The 24,284-nt window shown below is 37.4% G+C and overlaps 1 protein-coding gene across 2 annotated transcripts in view; it reads left to right on the top strand.

The window, feature by feature from the left end:
• Window positions 1–24,284, top strand: part of YLPM1 (YLP motif containing 1) — a 62,282-nt gene that overhangs the window by 25,634 nt on the left and 12,364 nt on the right. The window contains exons 5-18 of one of the 2 annotated variants that reach the window (XM_076003863.1): window positions 369–2,486; window positions 5,461–5,581; window positions 9,160–9,577; window positions 9,690–9,782; window positions 10,010–10,205; window positions 11,020–11,138; window positions 12,622–12,776; window positions 15,466–15,528; window positions 15,827–15,946; window positions 16,185–16,361; window positions 16,449–16,532; window positions 17,080–17,163; window positions 20,970–21,050; window positions 24,202–24,253. In XM_076003863.1, the coding sequence (XP_075859978.1) occupies window positions 369–2,486; window positions 5,461–5,581; window positions 9,160–9,577; window positions 9,690–9,782; window positions 10,010–10,205; window positions 11,020–11,138; window positions 12,622–12,776; window positions 15,466–15,528; window positions 15,827–15,946; window positions 16,185–16,361; window positions 16,449–16,532; window positions 17,080–17,163; window positions 20,970–21,050; window positions 24,202–24,253 (3,881 nt within the window). The remainder of the gene's footprint in view (window positions 1–368; window positions 2,487–5,460; window positions 5,582–9,159; window positions 9,578–9,689; window positions 9,783–10,009; window positions 10,206–11,019; window positions 11,139–12,621; window positions 12,777–15,465; window positions 15,529–15,826; window positions 15,947–16,184; window positions 16,362–16,448; window positions 16,533–17,079; window positions 17,164–20,969; window positions 21,051–24,201; window positions 24,254–24,284) is intronic. The other variant, XR_002223260.2, reaches the window with a different exon arrangement.

The following is a 24,284-nucleotide window of genomic DNA, read 5'->3' as shown; positions in this document are numbered from 1 at the left end:
TACTCTAAGAGTTAGTTATTGGAATTTATTAATTTTTTTCTGTTTAAAATCAGTGGACATTACTGTCTACTAAATCACAATATTTATAATTGTTTTTTAACAGTTCAGTATATCAGTGACTTGCTGCAGTGACTTGTTGAAGCAAATTAGATAATACTGACCTGGTTTCCAAAGCCTGTCCTAAGGCTTCCTGAATACTGCCACCTTAACACGTTGGTTCTAAGATATCGGTGACTCAAGATTTGTTTAATGACTGAAAGAGTCATTGTTATAAACAGTTTCTAAGGCAAGAATGCCTTAAATACTCATACATGGAAAATTTTTTTCTGCTTTACTGTCTTGAGTAATATCTTTTGTTTTACTTGTAGATTTGATGGTCCTCGAAGATTTGAGGATTTAGGGTCAAGGTGTGAAGGACCGAGACCCAAAGGGCCTCGTTTTGAAGGAAATCGCCCCGATGGGCCAAGACCCAGATATGAAGGTCACCCAGCAGAGGGCACTAAAAGCAAATGGGGAATGATTCCCCGGGGGCCAGCATCTCAATTTTATATTACCCCCAATACATCCCTAAGTCCTCGGCAGAGTGGACCACAGTGGAAAGGCCCCAAACCAACTTTTGGACAGCAGCATCAGCAGCAACCTAAGTCACAAGCAGAACCTCTTTCAGGAAACAAAGAACCGTTAGCAGACACCAGTAGTAACCAGCAGAAGAATTTTAAAATGCAATCAGCTGCATTTTCCATTGCTGCAGATGTAAAGGATGTCAAGGCGGCTCAATCAAATGAGAATCTAAGCGACTCTCAACAAGAGCCATCTAAAAGCGAAGTCTCGGAAGGGCCCATAGAGCCTTCTAATTGGGACCAGAATTCTCAAAGTATGGAGACTCAAATCGACAAAGCCCAAGCTGTTACTCAGCCTGTACCCCTTGCAAATAAACCTGTACCTGCTCAATCTACTTTTCCTTCAAAAACAGGGGGGATGGAGGGTGGACCAGCAGTAACCACATCATCATCATTAACTGCAGATAATGATTTTAAACCTATGGGTATTGGTCTGCCCCATTCAGAAAACAATCAAGATAAAGGGCTACCTCGGCCAGATAATAGAGATAATAGATTAGAAGGCAATCGAGGCAGCAGCTCATCTTATAGAGGTCCTGGGCAAAGCAGAATGGAAGACACACGGGATAAAGGACTAGTAAACAGAGGTCGTGGCCAGGCAATCAGCCGAGGCCCAGGGTTGATCAAGCAAGAAGACTTTCGTGATAAGATGATAGGTAGAAGAGAAGATAGTCGAGAGAAGATGAGCAGAGGAGAAGGTAGCCGGGACAGAGGGTTGGTGAGGCCTGGAAGCAGTCAGGAGAAAGTGCCAGGTGGTCTGCAAGGAAGCCAGGACAGAGGTAGAGCTGGCAGCCGAGAAAGGGGACCTCCTCGGAGAGCTGGCAGTCAGGAGAGAGGACCCCCTCGAAGGGCAGGGAGTAGGGAGCGAGTACCACCCCGAAGAGCTGGGAGCAGGGAGAGGGGACCACCTCGAGTGCCTGGCAGTCGGGAAAGGGGACTGGGAAGATCAGATTTTGGTCGTGATAGAGGTCCATTCAGACCAGAACCAGGAGATGGTGGGGAAAAAATGTATCCATATCACCGAGATGAACCTCCTAGGACTCCATGGAACCATGGAGAAGAGAGAGGGCATGAAGAGTTCCCATTAGATGGTAGAAGTGCTCCAATGGAACGAGAAAGACTTGATGATTGGGATAGAGAGAGATACTGGAGAGAGTGTGAACGTGACTATCAAGATGATACACTAGATCCATATAACAGAGAGGACAGGTTCTCAGCACCACCACGGTCTCATGATGGAGATAGGCGAGGCCCTTGGTGGGATGATTGGGACAGAGATCAGGATATGGATGAGGACTACAATAGGGAAATGGACAGGGATTTGGACTGGGATGTGGATCGGATTGGAAGACCCATGGATATGTATGATAGAATTTTGGATAATGAGTGGGACAGAGATTATGGGAGACCACTGGATGAACAAGAATCACAGTTTCGTGAACAGGATATTCCATCTCTTCCACCTTTACCACCCCTCCCACCTCTTCCACCTCTGGATAGATATCGGGATGATAGATGGAGAGAAGAAAGAAATCGAGACCATGGGTATGATCGAGATTTCCGTGATAGGGGTGAGTTGAGGATTCGAGAGTATCCAGAAAGAGGAGATACGTGGCGGGAAAAGCGAGATTATGTTCCTGACAGAATGGACTGGGAAAGAGAACGGTTGTCAGACAGATGGTACCCATCTGATGTGGATAGACATTCCCCCATGGCGGAACATATGCCCTCCTCACATCATTCCTCTGAAATGATGGGGTCCGATGCAAACTTAGACTCTGACCAAGGCCTTGGAGGGGTAATGGTTCTCAGTCAGAGGCAGCACGAAATCATTTTGAAAGCTGCACAAGAACTGAAAATGCTTCGGTAAGTTGACTCCTTAAGATCATTTCTTTTAGTCAAAACCACATTCAGATTGCTCTTTTTAAAGTGATATATATTGGAATGGAATCATTTTACCTCAAGTTCTTATCACATACTTTTAATTTATATTTTTGATCATTCAGTCGTGTTTTGGGGTTAGGATGAGTATTTAGGAACTGTGTTCATTATAAACTTACGCCCTGAGATGTGAAAATTGATTGCTGTTCTTGGCCTGTGTAGATGTGTTACTGGCATGCCATGCCTGTGCATGTTTCAAGTGTCAAATTTCAACTTTTCAGTGCTCTGGATTTCACAGGGCTCATATGTAACCTCTGTTTTTTTTCCCATTAGGCAGTTTGTTCTTTGATATTAGATCTGATAGACTTCATATTCACTAATCTTTGATACAACTTTGGAAAGTGCTGTATTTTTCTTTCTAGAAGCTAAGAATGGTTTACCTGGGAGTACCCTCATATTTGTCTAACTGTTGATACTTTCTTTTCGGGATGTTTTATCTTTTATTTTAACTAGAAGCAGATATTTCTAATTGAGGATATTACTTGGTTTTACATAATCAAATATTTTCTTTGTGAGATAGAGAATAGAATTTGGATTTCTTCTAAATGGACTTACAATTAACTATTTGTAGGTATCTACATAATGTTTCCATGTAGCAGCAATAATAACAAAAGCTGACATTTATTTATTGCATGTTTACTGTGGGCCAGGAATTGTACTAAGTGCTTTATGTATAAGAACTCATTTAATCCTTAAACCAACTCTATCCTGGGATAGGAATTTAGGAGTCAGTGACAGATTGCAAGGATTTTTGGTTTTGTTTTTTTTAAAGAAATGGGGTCTTGCTGTGTTGCCCAGGATGTAGTGCAGTGGGATGACCATAGCTCACTGCAGTCTGGAACTCCTAGGCTCAAGCAAGCCCCTCTTGTTTTAGCCTTTGATAGCTGAGACTACAGGCATATACCACTATACACCTGGCTAATTTTTTTTTTTTTCATTTTTTCTAGAGACAGGATCTTGCTATGTTGCCCAGGCTGGTCTCAAACTCCTGGCCTCAAGTGATCCTTCCCACCTCAGCCACTTAAGTTGCTGGCATTACAGGCATGAGCCACCATACCTGGCTCCAGATTGCAAGTTTTTAAGTAATTCTTTGAGAAAATAAATTAACAGATTTTGATAGAATCCAGCGTATTGTGTTTCTTTCATTTTTAAAATCTGGTCTACATTTGTATATTATACCAACAAATTATAACTTAAACTTTAGAACTAGGAAAGAAAAGTATGATGAAGAAAAATACCTGTAGCTAAAGGTGAAAGACCAGATGCCTCAAGCAAGAAAACAGGTTTTAGGCACTGTTACATTGTCTTAAAAGAAAAAAAAAAAAAAAGAAAACAGGTTATTGTGGTCTATAGAAGATATAACTAAAAGGTTTATTTTTCCAGATTAGTCACAAAGAAGAGGTGGAAAGCATGTCATAGAACATTTAGATACTACACTACTCACTGTTAAATTATAGACACCTTTGATTTAATACCTGCTATGTACTGGGCACTGTGCTAATAATTTAGAAGTATGTATATTATCTCTATCCTCTTATCTCAAATCCTTATAATCTCAAAGGCCTGCAAAGATAAGTAGTATTATCCCCCCCTTCACAAATGACACTTAAGGCTCAGAGAGGTTAAGTTCACTTGACTAATACGTAGCAAACCTAGCATTTAAACTCAATCTGTCTGACTCTAAAATCTGTGTTGTTTATAAAGAATACCAGGCTGACTAGTGTTGCTAAGCTGCTAAGGTTTCTTTCCCTTTCTTTCTAAAATTCTCTTTTTGTTCATTATTGCTTTGCATGGAAATGCAGGATAAAAGGTGCTGCTGCTTCATCATCCTTTTTTTAAAGCTCTTTCTAGGCAAGATAAACATAATTAAAATATATGGAGTGATAAGTAATAGTGGTCAGACTTGAATACAAGTAGTTTATGTTGTGTCTGTGTAAAGTCATAAGGAATATCATAAGAGATACATGGAGGCAGAAAATTGTCTCCTATATTTGACCTTACTTTGTATTCATTGGGTCACTACACTTTACAAAATATAAGGAGAAAATTGTAAAAGCTCTGAAGAGGTTGTAGTGGATGTTACATATGTTTAAGGTGGGTATCGTAAGGAAAAATAAAAGGAATTTAACTAGAGATTGAAAAAGAAAAAACCCAAAGGGTTATGTAATTAATCTTTAGAAATATGAAGTGTTGTTTTTAAAGGTATAGACCACTGTTCTTGTCATCCGTTGCAGGGGGCATAAACTAAAATGCCCATAAGAATCAGGTAACAAAAATGGGTAAAAGTGGTCCAGGAGTGAGGTAGGGATTATGGCAAATTGTTTCTTTCATCCCACATGGTCAGCCCCTACTCCACTCAGGTGATTGTTGGCATTTGGGAATATAGGCCTAGTGTTACCAAATCTCTTTGGATGTATATGTGAAATGTTTTGCTGTGTAAAAATAATGGCAGCTAATTCAAATTTTAAAATCTGTGGTGAAAGCAAAATTTGCAAAACCATTCTAGGCCATATTTAGAATGGGTCTACCACTTTGCAGGGTCCACCACTTTGCAACCTCTGGTCTAAAGAGTATTGAAGAAGATAGCAAGAGACCTTTTGGTTGGATGAAAGAAAAGCATGATACGTAGATAAGATATTAGAATATACTAGTGAGGCTGGATGTTGAATCTGTCCTTGAAGATCTTCAATAATTTGTAATTATTTATATATCTTAGTGACTGATGAGTTAGCTACATAAAAGCAAAGAGAGTGTTACCCCAGAGATGGTATGGTGTATGGGCACTGCACATGGTTTTAGGACAAGGTGTTTAGGTCTATTTTTTAAATTTGATATAATTGTAGTTATTTAGGAATGGAATAAACATGCCTTATGTACAGTGTCAATTATTTGTTTACAGGGAACAGAAAGAACAACTCCAAAAGATGAAAGACTTTGGGTCTGAGCCACAGATGGCTGACCATCTACCACCCCAAGAATCGAGGTTGCAGAATACATCTTCAAGACCTGGAATGTATCCGGTATGGGAGAATGTGTGCTCAGAAAATGAAATGGTTTCTACTTTGTATGTTTATATATGGTTTGATTTTTTTTTGTTATTAAATAAGTATAAATTTCCTCTATAAAAATATAAATTTTGGAAAATTAAAAGGTTATAGTAATTGACCTTCAGCCATTTTAAAAGCATGGTCAAAGTATGGCAGAGATACTCCTTTTCCCCAAGTTTTGGTAAGACACCAAGCACACCAGAACTACATGCTTCATGTTCACAAAATTGTAGTCTTTTTCTAATAATTTTTTATGTTCAAATAGTCCTCTTTTCCATCTAGGCATGGCTAGATGTGGGCCTCAGTGCACTCTACCTCTTTAGGCTACTAGTCTTTCAGCTGAGGAAGGGATCAAGCATCATACCCCAGTACATATTCCAGGACTATTCAGGCGGTAGTACAAGGGGTGTTCATGTTAAAGACTTGAGTAATTAAGTTCTCCCTTTGTTTTGCTTTGGTGTTTTTGTTTTTTTCTCGTTCTTTGTTATTTTACCTTTTACTGAGTGATGGGCTTTAAAAATGTTATCCTGCAAATAATTTTATAACAACACAATGAGAACAAAAGCACTATTGAACCATTTCATCAAATTAACTCTTTTCATTTCTCAGCATTCCCTTCCATATTGGCCTAACACACAGTTGTCATCATAGTGACCACTATGATGTTGTTGGCTCCTCATATACTCCCAATATACAAGGTTTCTCTCTATGCAGTGACTCCTGTCACATGCAACATGTTCAGAATGGGACTCATTATCATCCCCCGTTAAATTGTTCTTTCTCCTCACCATTACCTAGTCACCCTAACATGAAACTTGAGAGTCAGCTTTACCTCTTGCCCCTCTTCTATCCTTCCATGTCCAGTCACTCTGCTGACTGATTTTACTACCTTTCTAATATTGTTCAAATATTCTATGCTCCACTTCCCCACAATCTCAGTTCTGGCCTTCATCAGTTTTTGCCTAGATTATTTCAGACACATTCTATTAAATAATTTATCTCTCTCCGTCTCATTCACCTCTTACCCATTCTCCATTTTGCTGTCAGAATGATTATTTTATTTTTTGAATCAAATTTGGAGGCATAATTTACATACACTAATATATACCCATTTTAAGCCTACATTTTGAGTTTTGATGGATGCATAGATAAAGTTCTTTATCTTTGATGGATACAAAGATAAAGAACTTCCCATCACCCTAAAGCTTCTCTCCTGCCCTTTTGGAGTTGGGACTACCCTTACACTCCCCAGGCAGCATTGATGTGATTTTTAACCAAACGAGACATTTTAAAACATAAATCTTATTTGAAGACTGGACAGCAGGAAAAAATTTTAAAAACTAACAAAAAAATGTAAATCTCACCATCTTGTTCCCTGGCTATACTGAGAACTCTTCAGTGTCCTCCCATTGCTTTCAGGGTAATATCCAGATTCTTTTGCATGGCCTTTTATGTCCTTTTTGAGCTGGCCTGACCTCTGCTGATCATTGCTTGCTACTCCATTGTCTTAACACTTCATTTTCCTTCCATATGGAACTATAGCTATTTATAATTCTGTGAATGTGCCAGACTCTTTGATGACTTCTTTCCTTTGCAGATGCTTATTGTTCTTTAAGCGTAGAGTTTCTTTTCTTTCCCTTCCTATCCCCTCCTCCAACTGGCTAATTCTTGTTTATCTTTTTTGGGTAAGGCAGTTACCCTCTTATGTACCCTTGTAACATGTTGTACTGGTCTCTGTCATAGCCTTTATAATATTGTATTTTGATTGTTTTCTTGTCTGTCTTTACTTGTAAACTGAATCCATGAGGATAAAAACGTTTATCTTTGCAGATCTTAGCAAATAGTAGAAACTCTAGGTCGGGGTCATCAAAGTTTTTAAACAGGGCCAGTTCACTGTCCCTCAAACCGTTGGAGAGTGCGCACTGTGGGCCCAGGACAAGTCAGCTGCTAAGCAGAACAGGCAACGGCGACAAAAACACCCAGAGGGCTGGATAAATGTGCTGGGCAACCCTCATGTGACCCGTGGGCTGTAGTTTGAGGACACCTGCTCTAGATTAGAGATCCACATTTCTGCTCTATTCCCTTAACAAATCATAAACATTTTTTCATGTTGCTATATGCTATTTTTGATGCACAGTAATTTTATTGAACTCTTCCATTTTTGTTGGACATTTGTTTCTTCTTCTTTTTTTTTTTTTAAGACAGAGTCTCACTGTTGCCCAGGCTAGAGTGCCTTGGCATTAGCTTAGCTCATAGCAACCTCAAATTCCCAGGCTCAAGGCATCCTTCTGCCTCAGCCTCCCAAGTAGCTGAGACTACAGGCATGTGCCCCCATGCCTGGCTAATTTTTTCTATATATGTTTAGTTGGCCAATTAATTTCTTTCTATCTTTAGTAGAGACGGGGTCTCGCTCTTGCTCAGGCTGGTTTCGAACTCGTGACCTTGAGCGATCTGCCCGTCTCAGCCTCCCAGAGTGCCAGGATTACAGGCGTGAGCCACGGCATCCAGCCTGTTTCTATTGTTTAATTGTTACTATTAATACAACTTTAATGAATGTCTTTGTATCAAGTTCTTATTTTGGATAACTTCTTGAGAGTACTTTTAAATTCCCAAGGTGGGGATTCTTCAGTTCAAGAATAAGGACATTTTTTGGCTGGGCGCAGTGACTCATGCTTGTAATCCCAGCACTTTGGGAGACTGAGACGGGAGGGATTGCTTGAGGTCAGTAGTTCGAGATTAGCCTAGGCAACATAACAAGATCCTGTCTGTATAAAAAAAAAAAAAAAATTAGCTGTGTGTGGTGGCACATGCTTGTAGTCCCAGCTACTGAGAAAGCTGAGGCAGGAGGATCACTTGAGCACAGGAGTTTGAGATTGCAGTGAGCTATGATGATGCCACTCTACCCTAGCTTGGGCAACAGAGCAAGACCTTGTCTCAAAAACAAACAAACAATCAACAACAAAAACACTTTTAAATGATTCCTGTAATATAATCAAACAACTTTCTCAAATAGTTGTATAGTATCTATATTACAGCCTTCCAAGCATTAGCTACTTAATATTTTTGGTATATTTAATAGTTTTAACACAGCATTTTAGTTTTTCTTTCTTTTTTTTTTTTTTTTTTTGAGACAAGGTATCATTTTGTTGTCTAGGCTAGAGTGCAGTGGCATCATCATAGCTCACTGCAACCTCATTTGCCTAATAACTAATGATGTTGAGCATCTTTTCATGTGCTCATTGACTATTTATATATCGTCTTTGGATAAATATCTATTCAGATCTTTTTCTGACATATATATTTTGATTATTTGTCTTAATATTGAGTTATGAGTTGTGTATATTCTGAATTCAAGTCCTTTATCAGATATGAAATTGGCATATATTTCCTTCTCTCTGTGGCTTATCTTCATCTTTCTGATGGTATCTTTTAAAGAATGAGTTTTGAATGAGTCCAATTTATTTTTTTTAATGAACCAGATTCTAACTTCCACTGATCTGTGAAAACATGGTGTTATGCTCATCCACTAAGCCATTTATTCTGTTCTCTAGCCTCCAGGGTCCTATAGACCACCCCCTCCTATGGGTAAACCACCAGGTTCAATTATGAGACCCTCTGCTCCACTGCCAAGATCATCTGTTCCTATGACCAGGCCACCTGTCCCAATACCACCACCTCCACCTCCTCCTCCTCCACCTCCTCCTCCTCCGGTGATAAAGCCACAAACTTCAGCTGTGGAACAGGAACGCTGGGATGAAGATTCTTTCTATGGTCTCTGGGATACAAATGATGAACAAGGACTGAATTCAGAATTTAAATCAGAAACTGCAACAATTCCATCTGTTCCAGTATTACCACCCCCACCTGTTCACTCTTCTATTCCCCCTCCTGGCCCATTGCCTATGGGTATGCCACCAATGTCCAAACCACCACCAGTGCAGCAGACTGTTGATTATGGCCATGGCCGAGGTGAGTAATGGTGGTGAACTTGTATTTGAGATTCTACAGGAATTGTTAGCTTCAGTTTTGGCTTTCTTAAGTTTTACTATTACAGTGTTTTATCCCTGGTTTTGTTTACCAGATATAGCCACTAATAAAGTTGAACAGATACCATATGGAGAAAGAATAACTCTCCGCCCAGACCCACTACCTGAAAGATCAACTTTTGAGACAGGTAGGATTCCCAGAGAGATCAGTATTTTTAAACATTTTAGGGCCTAATTATCACATGATTTTTCCTTTTGGTGAGATTATCTGGACCTCCCTTTAATACAGCTAAAAGATTCTTCAGTTGAATTTAAGGCAGCAATTTAAACTAGTTCTAAAGTTAGATTTATACTTTTATGCTCCTGTTTTTGAAAAGGGGATATAGTTCTTATTTTATACTGATTGTTTTTGTAGAGCATACAGGCCAACGCGATCGCTATGATAGAGACCGAGACCGTGAGCCTTATTTTGATCGTCAAAGTAATATTATAGCAGATCATCGAGATTTTAAAAGGGATCGTGAGACACACAGAGATCGAGACCGGGATCGTGGTGTTATTGACTATGACCGAGATCGATTTGACAGAGAACGCCGACCCCGAGATGATAGGTAGGCTATGAAAAATATCTTTGCTAGATACGCAAATTACCAATAAACTTAAGTTTATTAAAAGTGTATCTAAGGGAAATTTAGTAAATGACACAATCTTCTCATGCTGCGTGGCGTAATTTGGAGAGGGAAGAGCAATTCTGGACCAGTTTTCAAGAAAGTAGGTGCTTGGGTTGCTAGAAATAGAGGTAGCCAGAAAGGAATGGAAATGGTACTGTAAATAAAGGTGCAGTTATTACTCAGTTAGTAGGCAAGTAATTTATTTTTGCAGTTCATTAGCTTTTTAAATGTGTGTATAAAGGTGTATCAAAATGAAAATACAGGGGCCGGGCGCGGTGGCTCACGCCTGTAATCCTAGCACTCTGGGAGGCCGAGGCGGGCGGATTGCTCGAGGTCAGGAGTTCGAAACCAGCCTGAGCAAGAGCGAGACCCCGTCTCTACTATAAATAGAAGAAATTGATTGGCCAACTAATATATATATATATATATATATATATATATAAATTAGCCGGGCATGGTGGCACATGCCTGTAGTCCCAGCTACTCGGGAGGCTGAGGCAGAAGGATTACTTGAGCCCAGGAGTTTGAGGTTGCTGTGAGCTAGGCTGACGCCACGGCACTCACTATAGCCTGGGCAACAAGCGAGACTCTGTCTCAAAAAAAAAAAAATGAAAATACAAAATCAAAATATAAATATTGACTATGTGCAGTAACTACCCATAGAGAAAATTGGATAGCTAGTGGTGTTGAATTATAAAGCAAAGACCTATAAATATTTTTTATTTACCCAAATACTTCCTGTTACACCTTCTAGGGCTCAGTCATATAGAGACAAAAAAGATCATTCCTCATCCAGAAGAGGGGGGTTTGATAGGCCATCTTATGACCGGAAATCTGACCGACCAGCCTACGAAGGGCCATCCATGTTTGGAGGTAGAGTGATGCTTTATTAACTATAAGGATGTTGAGAATGTAAACTGTGGGAGATGCTTTCCATTGTAGCTATGGATTTAAGGTTTCAGAGTAAAAAGTATTTGCAGATTTCTCAGAGATAGTAGCATTACTATGAAAGATACCAATATAATTAATGAAATAAAACATTTTTTATATTAAAGAAATTTTGGAAAATAGAAACAGGTTACTTATAATCTCACCACCCACTATAACTATTATAATTTTGTATATTTCCTTTCACTGTCTCTTCACATACATATTTTTGAGGTTGTAATCAAAGTATAAATACAAAGTAATAATATAATACAATTTCTTTATTGTGCTTATTCTGATTGATATTGCACCATACACGTTTTTTCCATGTGTAAACCTATTAATGGCTTTGTGACATTCCATTGAGTGGATAAAATATAAAATGCTTATTGTTTGATATTTAGGTTACTTTCAGTTTTTCACTGCTGTGAATTACACTTAAATTAGAAACTCATACCCATTTATGGGAACATACTTTCTGAAGCTGGTGACTTTTGCTCCTTTTTTTTTTTTTTTTTTTCTTTTTTGAGACAAAGTCTTGCTCTGTTGCCCAGGCTGGAGTGCCATGGCATCAGCCTAGCTCACAGCAACCTCAAACTCCTGGGCTCAAGTGATCCTCCTGCCTCAGCCTCCCAAGTAGCTGGGACTACAGGCGTGCACCACCATGCCTAGCTAATTTTTTCTATTTTTAGTTAGTCACCCAACTAATTTTTCTTTCTTTCTTTCTTTCTTTTTTTTTTTTTTAAGTAGAGACAGGATCTTGCTCTTGCTCAGGCTGGTCTCAAATTCCTGACCTCAAGTGATCCTCCCACCTCGGCCTCCCAAAGTGCTAGATTACAGGCATGAGCCACTGGGCCCAGCCCTGTTTTTTTTTTTTTTTTTTTTTTCTTTTTTTTTTTTTTTCGGCATATTATGGGGGTACAGATTTTAAGGTTTCAATAAATGCCCATTTCCCCCCCTCCCCCCACAAGTCTGAGTCTCCATCATGACCATCTCCCAGATGGTGCACATCTCACTCATTATGTATGTATATACCCGCCCCCTCCACTCCCCCATTCTTTAAACTATAAAGCAGAAGTTACAGAACTTGGGACTATCCAACAAAGTATTTATTCTTCTTTTTCTATGTCCTGTTTAACTTCTTTCCTACATTTAATGTAAATAAGGGTGAATTCAGTATTTTACAGAACATTCTGTTTGCCTGAAATCATACCTTAATCTTTTCATTTTTTTGATTTTAATAGATTTATAGTACTTTAAACATTCTGTAATTAAGGTTAAGAATGGTTCTCAAATTAGACTTGATTGAAATTATATTGCCTTAGGATGTGTGGAGAGAATTAAGTTTCAAAATGTAAAGTATGTAAATATAAAACTTTCAAAATAAAAATGTATAAATAGTAATTTTGTTCAACTGCTGGGATCCTAGGAGAACGAAGAACTTATCCAGAGGAACGTATGCCCCTGCCAGCTCCTTCACTAAGCCACCAGCCCCCTCCAGCTCCACGGGTTGAGAAAAAGCCTGAATCGAAAAATGTAGATGATATTTTGAAACCACCAGGCCGGGAGAGCAGACCTGAGAGAGTGAGTCCTATGAAGTTGACTAGTTTTCTTGCAAATCAGAAGATACTAAAAGATCTTTTTAATATCCTGAACAGAATTTTTCTACTTTTATGCAACATTGTAATAATATCAGATTCAAGTCATTTTATCATCTCTGAATCACCTTATAATATAAATTGCCTGCATTATAGAATCCTTAAGAAGTTAGAGCTAAATTGCTTGGCAGCAAAGATGTTGAAACCTTTAAAAAATAATTCATGAGAGCTCAATTAATTGCATTTTAAAGAGGAAAAGTGGATTTGGTTTTATAGTATGTGTAATAAAAAGGAGAATTAGAAGATTTGATTAGCTTAGGCTTAATTTCCTAGTTACCTCCAAATGTATACATTCTTTTAAATTTGTCTTGCATTGCAGAATAATTAGATTCTGTTAATGAACTATTACTGAAGATTTCAGCAAGATATTTTGATTCCATATATGTAGAATTAATAGGTCATTGTTTTAAAGCCTTTTTGCCTACTGTTAATATATAGCTACTCCAGCTTTCCTATGGTTGCTGTTTGCATGATACATCTTTTACCATCTCTTTACTTTCAATCTGTTTGTCTTTGAGTGTAAACTGTGTCTCCTGTAAACAGTTTATACTTGGATCATGTTTTTTTTTTTGAGAGAGAGCCTAGATTCCAACCCAGTCTCCTTCTAAAACTGGTGCTTTTAACGTGTTATTTAAATCTTGTAACATTATTTTATTTTATTTTAGCGTATTATGGGGGTATAAGTGTTAAGGTTACATATATTGCCTATGCCCTCCACTCCCCTCGACTAAGAGCTTCAAGCGTGTCCATCCCCCAAACGTTGCACATCTTACTCATTCGGTTGTATATACCCATCCCCTCCTCCCTACTCCCACCCTCCCGACACCCGATAAATGTTACTCCTATATGTCCACTTAGGTGTTGATCCATTAATACCAATTTGCTGGTGAGTACATGTGGTGCTTGTTTTTCCATTCTTGAGATACTTCACTTAGTAGAATGGGTTCTAGCTGTATCCAGGAATATACAAGAGGTGCTATATAAATGCAATCTGACAATCTCTGCCTTTTGATTGTACATTTCATGCTATTATGGATATAGTTGGCTTAATTATTTCATTTTTGAATTGTTCATTGCAAGAACGTAGAAATGCTATTAATTTTTGTGTATTTATTTTGTATCCTGCAACATCACTAAACTCATTTATTAGTTCCAATACATTTTTAGAAGGCTCTTAGGGTTTTCTACATATAAGATCATGTCATCTGCAAATACAGTTTTACATCTTTCCTTCTAAGCTATATGTCTTTTAATACTTTTTCTCACCTAATTGCCCTGGCTAGACCCTCTAGTGCAGTGTTGAATAGATGGGGCAAGAATGGACATTCTTATCCTTTTCCTGATCTTAGAGAGAAAACATACAGTCTTTCACCATTAGAATGATGTTAGCTTTGGATTTTTTGTGGATGCACTTTATCAGGATGAGAAAGTTCCTTTCTATTCTTAGTTTGTTGAATGTTTTTATCACAAAAGGATATTGGATTCATTTAATGCTTTTTCTGTATCAATTGATATGATCATGTGAGGTTTTTTTTAGTCTGTTGATATGATATATTACATTAATTGATTTTCATATGTTAAATTCCTGAGATAAATCCCTGTTGGTCATGGTATATAATTTTATGTTGCTAGATTCAATTTGCTAGTATTTTGTTGAGAATTTTTACATCCATATTCATAAGAGATAGTGTACTTTTCTTGTGTTGTCATCTTTGGTTTCAGTGTCAGGGTGTTTGTTGCTACCCTCATAAAATAAGTTAGGAATTGTTCTTTCCTATACTATTTATTTGACGATTTTGTGAAGAGTTGGTATTAATTTTAAATGTTTGGTATCATTCAGTGATGAAACCATCTGGATCTGGACTCTTCTTTGTGGGTAGTTTTTTAAAATTACTAATTTTTGTCATAGGTCTATTCAGATTATCTATTTCTTCTTGAGTCAGTTTTGGTAGTCTGTGTCTTTCTAGGAAGTTGTCTATTTTATCTAATTAGTTGACATACAATTGTTCATAGTATTTCTGTAAAATCCCTTCTTATTTCTGTAAGGTTGTAGTAATGTCCCTGCTTTCATTTCTGATTCTAATCATTTGAATCTTCTCTCTTTCTTCTTAGTCAGTCTAGCTATAACTTGGTCAATTTTGTTGATCTTTTCAAAGAACTAGCTTTTGGTTTTATTTTTTCTTTATTTTTTTTTCTATTCTCTATTTTCTTAACTTCTGCTCTAATATTTATTGTTTCCTTCTTTCTGTTTCTTTTAGTTTGTTCTTTTCCACTGTTTTAAGGTAGAAATTTAGGTTATTGATTTGAGATCTTTCTTCTTTTCTACTATCGACATTTATAGTTATGTTTCCTTTGTAGTACTGCTTTAGCTGCATCCCATAAACTTTGGTGTATGGTGTGTATTTATTTTCATTTATCTCAGAGTATTTTCTGATTTCTCTCTTGATTTCTTCTTTGATTTAGTGATTGTTTAGAAGTATGTTGTTTGATTTTCACATATTTGTGAATTTCCCAAATTTTTTCCTACTATTTTAATTTCATTCCATTATGGTCAGATTATAGGATCTCATTGCAAAAAAGTCTCCGAGTAATTTTTTTTCCCCACTGTGTTTCAGATTGTTGTTATAATGAGAGGATTGCCTGGCAGTGGGAAGACACACGTTGCAAAACTTATTCGAGTGAGTATGGGAAAGCCGAAAGACCAGTTGCTTGTGTTAGCCACTTGCCTTCTTAGAAAGCAGCACGATATCAATAGAAATATTAATATCTTCCATTCAGTCCATTATAGTTGGCCCATGTGGTAGATGTTGTCCCATATACATTTTTGATCTATTTAGGTAAACATTTTTGCCTCTGCTTGATTTGAAACCACCAGAAGATTGCATATTATTTAGCCTTAAGAGGGAACTTTGTTGTGAAAATTCACTAATTTATTCCATAAATTCTTTTTAACCTTTTTGATTGTATGATTCTTAGGATAAAGAGGTAGAATTTGGAGGACCTGCACCCAGAGTTTTAAGTCTGGATGATTACTTCATCACTGAAGTGGAAAAAGAAGAAAAAGATCCAGATTCTGGAAAGAAAGTGAAAAAGAAGGTATGATATTCTTCTCAGATTATATTCTGATTCATTAATAGTATTTAAAGGAAAACGTGTTCAGAGAGAGATGCAGCTTTTTTGAAGATAAAGACTTCTCTCTTTTCTGAACATAAACTTCAGTACTCAGATGTGTAGGAAAGGGTACAAACTCATCTGTATCGAGATGCTAACCAGAAAAAAGGTTTCGGGTGATTCTTTGCTTTTGCTGACACAGATCTCTTTTGGGCGATCTTAGGTAATGGAATATGAATATGAAGCTGAGATGGAGGAGACTTACCGCACCAGCATGTTCAAAACATTCAAAAAGACTCTGGATGATGGCTTTTTCCCCTTCATCATTCTGGATGCCATCAATGACAGAGTTAGACATTTTGACCAGTTTTGGAGTGCAGCAAAAACCAAGGGATTTGAGGTATAGATTTAAAAGAACTTCATAGTACTTTGTTTTGTCATGTAAATATTATATTTCTTTGCCTAATCATCATTTATTCTTGCTTAGGTATATTTGGCTGAAATGAGTGCAGATAACCAGACTTGTGGCAAGAGAAATATTCATGGAAGAAAGCTTAAAGAAATAAATAAGGTGATTTTCAGAAACATAGAATAGATATTTCAGCCAACAAGGGACTACATATAAGACGGTGATCCCATGACATTATAATACTGTATTTTTACTGTATCTTTTCTATGTTTAGATGTTTAAAATACACAAATACTTACCATTGTATTATAATTGCTTACAGTATTCAGTACAGTAACGTGCTGTGCAGGGTTTGTAGTAGGCTGTATTATCTAGATTTGTGTAAGTACAGTCAATGGCAAAATAATAAAACACATATCTCAGAACATATCCCCATTATTAAGTGATGCATGACTGTAATCTAAACTTTATTTTGTGTGTCTCAGCACTTTTGTTTGGAAGCTCTTGTTTATCCCATTTTCTTTCATAGTATCTTTTTTATCTGCTTTAGTAAATATTTATTTTTCTTTGTATAGAAGTAAAAGGGGTGGCCTAGCTCTCCCTGCAACTGGTCTGTTATTCTTCACAGTATTAATTAAATTTATCTTGGATGCTTACTTGGTCTTTGAGTGGTTTCCAGAGATAACTTGACTTCTGAATGTCTCAATAGATGGCTGATCACTGGGAAACTGCACCACGTCACATGATGCGCCTAGACATTCGTTCTTTGCTTCAAGATGCTGCTATTGAAGAGGTGAGTGTCCTTTTCTTTGAATGCAGTGCAAAGTGACATTTTTTCACCTTTTTACTTTGAAAATTTTTTTGGTGTTTTTGGTAGAGTCTTGGTTGGTTGCTCAGGCTGGTCTAGAACTCCTGGCCCTAAGCACTTCCCCTGCCTTAGCCTTCCAAAGTGCTTGGATTACAGGCTACAGTGCCTAGCTTCTTAGAAAAATTTTAAACCTACGGAAAAGTTGCACAAATAGGTATAAAAATACCTGTATACCTTTCATTGAGATTCACTATTTTTCTCTATATGGATATATAATAATAATTATTATTATTAATATTGTCACTATTATTGTGTAACCATTTGAGAGTTAAGTTGCAGGCTTCATAACCCTTCACCCTTATACTTTAATAGGTATCTCCTAAGAACAAGGACATTCTCTTACGAAACCAGTTAATTATTAAATTCAGGAAATTTAACATTGATAAAATACTATATTAAGTTATATAGATTTCCTGAATTAAACTTCTTTAATAATATACAGTTTATATTCAGATTTCACCAGTTGGCCTTATAATGTGCTTTGTAGCAACTTTTCAAAATCCAGGATCCAGTCTTTTAATAAAAAACAATTTCTCAGCCTTGTTATTGTCATGAAAGACAAAGAATTTTTGAAGAGTATAGGCCAGTTGTTTTGTAGAATGCCCCTCAGTTTGGGTTTGTCAGTTTGTTTCCATATGTTAGGATTAGGTTAAACATTAGCAAGAATACTACGTAAATGATATGGTATCCTCAGTGCTGCATCACATCAGGAGCCATCTAATGTCACTTTATCTCATTATTGGTGATTTACTGATCACTTGGTCAAGGTGGTAGCTATCAAATTTTTCTACTTTTTTCTCTTTGTAATAAATAAGTGATCTATGGGGAGATAGTTTCAAACTGTTAATTAATATCCTGTTCCCCAGCAAATTTTCACTAATTGGTAATTCTTACCTAAATTAATAATTTAGTAGAAGAAAATCTTTATTATGAAAAAGTAGAGGCCGGGCGCTGTGGCTCACGCCTGTAATCCTAGCTCTTGGAAGGCCGAGGCGGGCGGATTGCTCAAGGTTAGGAGTTCAAAACCAGCCTGAGCAAGAGCGAGACCCCATCTCTACTATAAATAGAAAGAAATTAATTGGCCAACTGATATATATATAAAAAATTAGCCGGGCATGGTGGCGCATGCCTGTAGTCCCAGCTACCCGGGAGGCTGAGGCAGAAGGATCACTCGAGCCCAGGAGTTTGAGGTTGCTGTGAGCTAGGCTGACGCCACGGCACTCACTCTAGCCTGGGCAACAAAGTGAGACTCTGTCTCAAAAAAAAAAAAAAAAAAAAAGTAGAAATTTTCCAATTTAATCAGCTGTATATTTCTGTTATGTTTGACCTCTGCCAGTGAGTGGGAGTTATCTATATTCAATGTTGTGATTGTGTTTTTATGTGTTTTTTAACTCCCATGCCACTCACCAACCCATTTCCTTCTGGATTCTGCCCCTACCATTGTCTAGCAACTCTTTCACCAGTGAGTTCCATAGCGGTGGACAATTCTCACTTCTCCTGTTGCTTAATTTTGCCGCATGTTACATAGTTGTTCATTGTTTATACCTTCTTGTGTTTTTTTGTTGTTGTTATTGTCGTTTAAAGAGACAGCGTCTTGGCTGGGCGTGGTGGCTCACGCCTATAATCCTAGCACTCTGGGAGGCCGAGGCGGGCGGATTGCTCGAGGTCAGGAGTTCAAAACCAGCCTGAGCGAGACTTCATCTCTACTAAAAATGGAAAGAAATTAATTGGCCAACTAAAAATATATATACAAAAAATTAGCCGGACATAGTGGTGCATGCCTGTAGTCCTAGCTACTTGGGAGGCTGAGGCAGTAGGATCGCTTGAGCCCAGGAGATTGAAGTTGCTGTGAGCTAGGCTGATGGCCATGGCACTCATTCTAGCCTGGGCAACAAAGTGAGACTCTATCTCAAAAAAAAAAAAGAGAGACAGGGTCTTATTTTGTCACCCAGGCTAGAGTGCAGTGTTGCAATCATAGCTCACTGTAACCTCGAACTCCTGGCCTCAGGTAATCCTCCTGCCTCAGTCTCCTAGTAGCTGAGACCATAGATGTGTGCCACCATGCCCACCTATGCCCACCTTCTTTTTCTTGAGACAAAGTCTCACTTTGTTGCCCAGGCGAGTGCCGTGGTGTCAGCCTGGCTCACAGCAACCTCAAACTCCTGGGTTTAAGCAATCCTCCTGCCTTGGCCTCCTGAGTACCTGGGACTATAGGCATGCACCACCATACTTGGCTAATTTTTTCTATTTTTAATAGAGTCGGGGTCTTGCTCTTGCTCAGCCTAGTTTCGAACTCCTGAGCTCAAGCTATCCTCCCGCCTTGGTCGCCTGAAGTGCTAGGATTATAGGTGTGAGCCACCGCATCGGGCCAGCCCACCTTCTTAAAGATAAATTTTTCTCTTGACTTTTGTGGGTCTACATTCTTTGCAGTTTCCCTTTTACCTCTCTGGCCATCTGTTTTCAGTCTCCTTTGCTGGCTTCTCCTGCTACCCAGTCCTTAAAAGAGCCCCTTTAGGGCTCTTTCTTAGGCTCTGTTTTCATTTTGCACATTCTATATCAGTCATGTGAATCTCTAGTAGCTTAGATTGCTACCTATGTACCCTTAATATTAAATTATAAAGGCTAGAGTGAATTATATTACTATCTTAACAGGTGATTTTTACAACTCTTCTTTTCATGATATTTTCCCGATTCTCTACAAGAAAACATGTATTATCTAAGTACACCTCAACCTTAACCTATCCAAAATGTAATTTATCCAAACCTGTTCCTCATCTAGTATTCTGTTTAGTAATTAGAACCACCAGTAACTTCATTGCTGAAAACAGAAATCTGGGAGTTATCCCTGACTACCCTCCCTTATATCAGCATTGAACCCTGTCCCTCCACCATATAGTCAGTTACAAGTTTCATCAGTTTTACCTCATAAATACTTTTTTAATTCATCTACTTTCATTTGCATTGCTGCCCTTATGGGCCAACCTACTATCATCGTACTTTTTACTATGCCTTTTCTTATATTTTGAAATTTAAATCATATATATGTTTTACCTGATTGGGAAAATACTTGTTAAAGGTTTTTAAAAGAAATTCTAGTAATCCATAGGAATTCAAAATAGGTAACTATCTATTTAGAACAGTGTATTACATTTAACTTTATAGGAAATTATAAAGATGGATATCGCAGGAAAACTTAAGGGAGGAATATCATTTGTCTTTTATCAGTTCTATTTCAAAATGTAGTATATTAAAAATTACTTGGGCCGGGCGCTGTGGCTCACGCCTGTAATCCTAGCTCTTGGGAGGCCGAGGCGGGCGGATTGCTCAAGGCCAGGAGTTCAAAACCAGCCTGAGCAAGAGCGAGACCCCGTCTCTACTATAAATAGAAAGAAATTAATTGGCCAACTGATATATATATAAAAAATTAGCCGGGCATGGTGGCACATGCCTGTAGTCCCAGCTACGTGGGAGGCTGAGGCAGGAGGATTGCTTGAGCCCAGGAGTTTGAGGTTGCTGTGAGCTAGGCTGACGCCACGGCACTCACTCTAGCCTGGATAACAAAGCGAGATTCTGTCTCAAAAAAAAAACAAACAAACAAAAAAAAAATTACTTGGTATATCACAGTGAGTCTGTGCTGTCTTGCTCTGTTCAGATCTCAAAAGAGGGATTCAACATTTTCCTAAATTTTAACTCAATCTTTTTTTTTTTAAATGGTTATTGGTATGGTATAGGTAGAGATGGAAGATTTTGATGCAAATATTGAAGAACAGAAGGAAGAAAAGAAAGATACAGAGGAAGAGGAAAGCGAACTGGTAGGAGACAGACCAACCACTTTGAACAGTGTCTCTTTATTAAAATTCTTAAGGAAGGTTTAAATTCAGATCTGTGGTCAGATTTCTACTGTTCATATATACACTAATGGTAAAAGTTTCTATAATCATCTTCAAGGAGACTCTTGGATACTCTCTATTTTTCCCCAGACCAAAAGAACCCTCTACTATGTTGTTAAAAGAAAATTTTAACAAAGTGCTAAGAAACTTACTTTTGTACTCGCTTATCTCTCTGTGGGTGGTTTTAGGGGAGTATACTTTTTAAGAAAATCAATTAATTACATATGAAAGGGCATTCATACATTCCAGCAGATATGTGGTACAACCTACCCAACATATGCATAATTGATTGTCTCAGCTACAAGATCTCAAAATTTGAGTTTCTGTCAACTAAGGCAGAACTTACTGAATGAGGAGGCAGAGGGTTGCCACTGGCTGCTGGATTTGTTCTTCCTCAGTGATGGGGAAAAATTATGACTGTGTAGGCAATGGATTTTGCTCAGGCTAATTAGAGCTTACATAGTGTGAGTTCAAAGTTCCTGTGTACCTAATGTAAATGCTTTTGATCACACCTTTGTAGAGATGTTTGCTTTACCCTGTCACTCACGAATATGCAACCAATAGAGTTATGTTGACTTTTCAGTGTTTGCTGATGAGGTACAGAAATTAACAATGCCTTGGAATAATGTTGCTTTTAAAATCCAGAATATTACTTGGTTTATTTAATACTTCAGCCCTTGCTAAAATTGCTTCTCATATTCTTCTGAAAATGTACAAAGTGAGAACCATGATTTCTATCCCCTAGAGTATATACAGTGTCTCTAAGGAGTGGTCCCATCAAACCTATGTGTGATATAGAGGACTCTTGATAGAAACTGTGTTTATATAAAGATGGTGTTAACTTCTACATTCCTAGATTTCAAATGTGGATTAAAAAATAAGTTTTAAAGTTAATGGCATTTGAGTCTCAGTATGTTTTTTTTAACAAAATCTATTTTTCTTAAATTGTATTTTGACATATATAATTTTGAATGTAGGCAGGAAATTCACTTAAAGGTCCACGCTGTTCTGGAATATGGCTGCTGACCTCTTTAGTTATTTGCAGCGTGTGTACTAGAAAGTGATCATGTGAGAAGTCTATAATGTATTAGCTTTCTGAAGCTCCGTCTTTCTTTTGTGGAGATTTCAGTTCAGGATATGGTTCATAACATCTTGACTTGCTTAAGTGTAGGTCAAAACTTGGAACTTTTAATTGAATGTAATATTATTTTTAAAAGTGAAACACTGTACTACTATATTTTTACATCAGACATGACAAGGAAGCCTTTGAATTCTACCCTGCCAGACTATCTCATTTATTTCCAAGTGGCCTGCCATTTCACGCAGTGGGAGGAGGATGTTATAGTTTGGAGGAAGCACAGGATGGTTCCAGCAGGGGAAATTAATACACTTGTTTGTTTAGCTTTATGTTAAAAAACTTCTCTTAACCCATCAAAGATGCAGAATCCAGATCTTCTACTATTGGAGTCTGTTCCAAGAGTAAAAGATTCTTGGAAAATATTAACCAAAGGGTTAAGAGCAAGTCTCATGTCATTCAGACCATTTTAATAGTAAACTTTGTATTTTCTATTCTGTACTGATTAATACAACTGGGTAAATTCTAAACTTTTATTCATTAAGAGAATCCTTTTTTGGGGGGGATCATTGATATGATAATTTGCCTTCTTTAGTGCTTTAATAAACCTAGTAGATAAGATTCAGAGTTTATAAATATATTATTCCAATGATGCTTGAGGTTTTCAGATGATTTTTGAGATATAACTTGTACAAGTTTCCTCACTATTTAACTTTTAGCACCATTACTTTAGCGTAGCTTTGTCTTGGATTGTTCTAAAAATATATTTGGAAAAAACTGATATAATTTATAACCTGAAATATACTACCTAGTAGGTTGAAATTGAATTATTAGTTCTGGCTTAAAGACTAGAAATGTATAAAACCCATAGGTTTCCTGAAATAATGATTATGCTCTAGTAAACTCTTACACAGAAGCTATTGTCATGAAATCTTCAACATGCTTTCTGACTTACCTGTGTGTCAGTCTGTTCTATGAACTTGAACATTCCCAACAGTAGAGAGATATTGATTGATTAAAGAAGATGCTGACACCTTTGATGAATCTATCCTATTTACTAGGTCCTAATGCTAAAGTTTCTGTATGTTAGGGTCTAATAGAAAACAGAGTCGAAATGAAGGAAAAGGGCAATCATGATAAATCGCATGGAAAAGCATGTACTTACCAGGTGAATAAATGGAGAGGATTATTATATAGCTCAATAAAGCATGTTGGGAAATTTGAAAATCTTTTGGGAGTTTGTTTGAAATAAACCACCCAGTTATTTTATGAAATATCTTGTAAGATGTAAGTTGCCAGTGGAGATTTCTGGTTTTTCATACGGTAGGAAAGCGTAATTTTAAAAGATATCAGAAATAATAATCTAATTTCCACCTGATCAAAGAGACATGCTCTGAAATTGATTCAATAAAATTAGACTTTGTACGATTTAACTGGTAAACGGATTGAGTCATTTTAAAATGAGGTTGAACTTCATAATTGGGTAATTGGGTTCAGTGATACCAATTCTTCTCCTTTCTTTTGAGTACTTGAAATTACAGGGGAATATAAAGTAACTGTCTTGAAGAACACTTTTTGGACCTCATAGCTACTATCACTTGAGAATAGCAGTTGCATTTAAAAAATAACCTAGCTAGTATTACAAATTCTCTGAATGATATTAATATTAGCACAGTAACTACCTGTACATTCTTATCGTATTTGCTGTACAGCTGTTGTTCAGGCTACAGTTGTGAGTCCTGAATGGTAGCTACCTCAAAGCGCCTTCATGATACTATTCTGAAGTGACTACCCTGAAATCTGGACAGTGAAGTTTGGTGAATTTGGTCATTCAGTTTCTTCAAAAATAATGAGATTGTGTTTCCCCTAAGAATATATTCACAACTAGTGAGTGGAAACTGAATCAATTCCCAGTTTTAATGCTTTTCCAGTTCAAAAGTGATATGCATGTATGTGTCTCTTTCTAACCCTTCGAGCTTCTCTCTGTGTACGATTTAGGGTTACATTCCGAAAAGCAAATGGGAGATGGACACATCTGAGGCAAAGCTAGGTGGGTATTTCCTTTTTCCTGTTTTTATATG

Source organism: Microcebus murinus, chromosome 6 (assembly GCF_040939455.1).
Source record: "Microcebus murinus isolate Inina chromosome 6, M.murinus_Inina_mat1.0, whole genome shotgun sequence".
Taxonomy (NCBI): domain Eukaryota; kingdom Metazoa; phylum Chordata; class Mammalia; order Primates; family Cheirogaleidae; genus Microcebus; species Microcebus murinus.
This window is presented reverse-complemented; position numbering and strand designations above follow the sequence as displayed.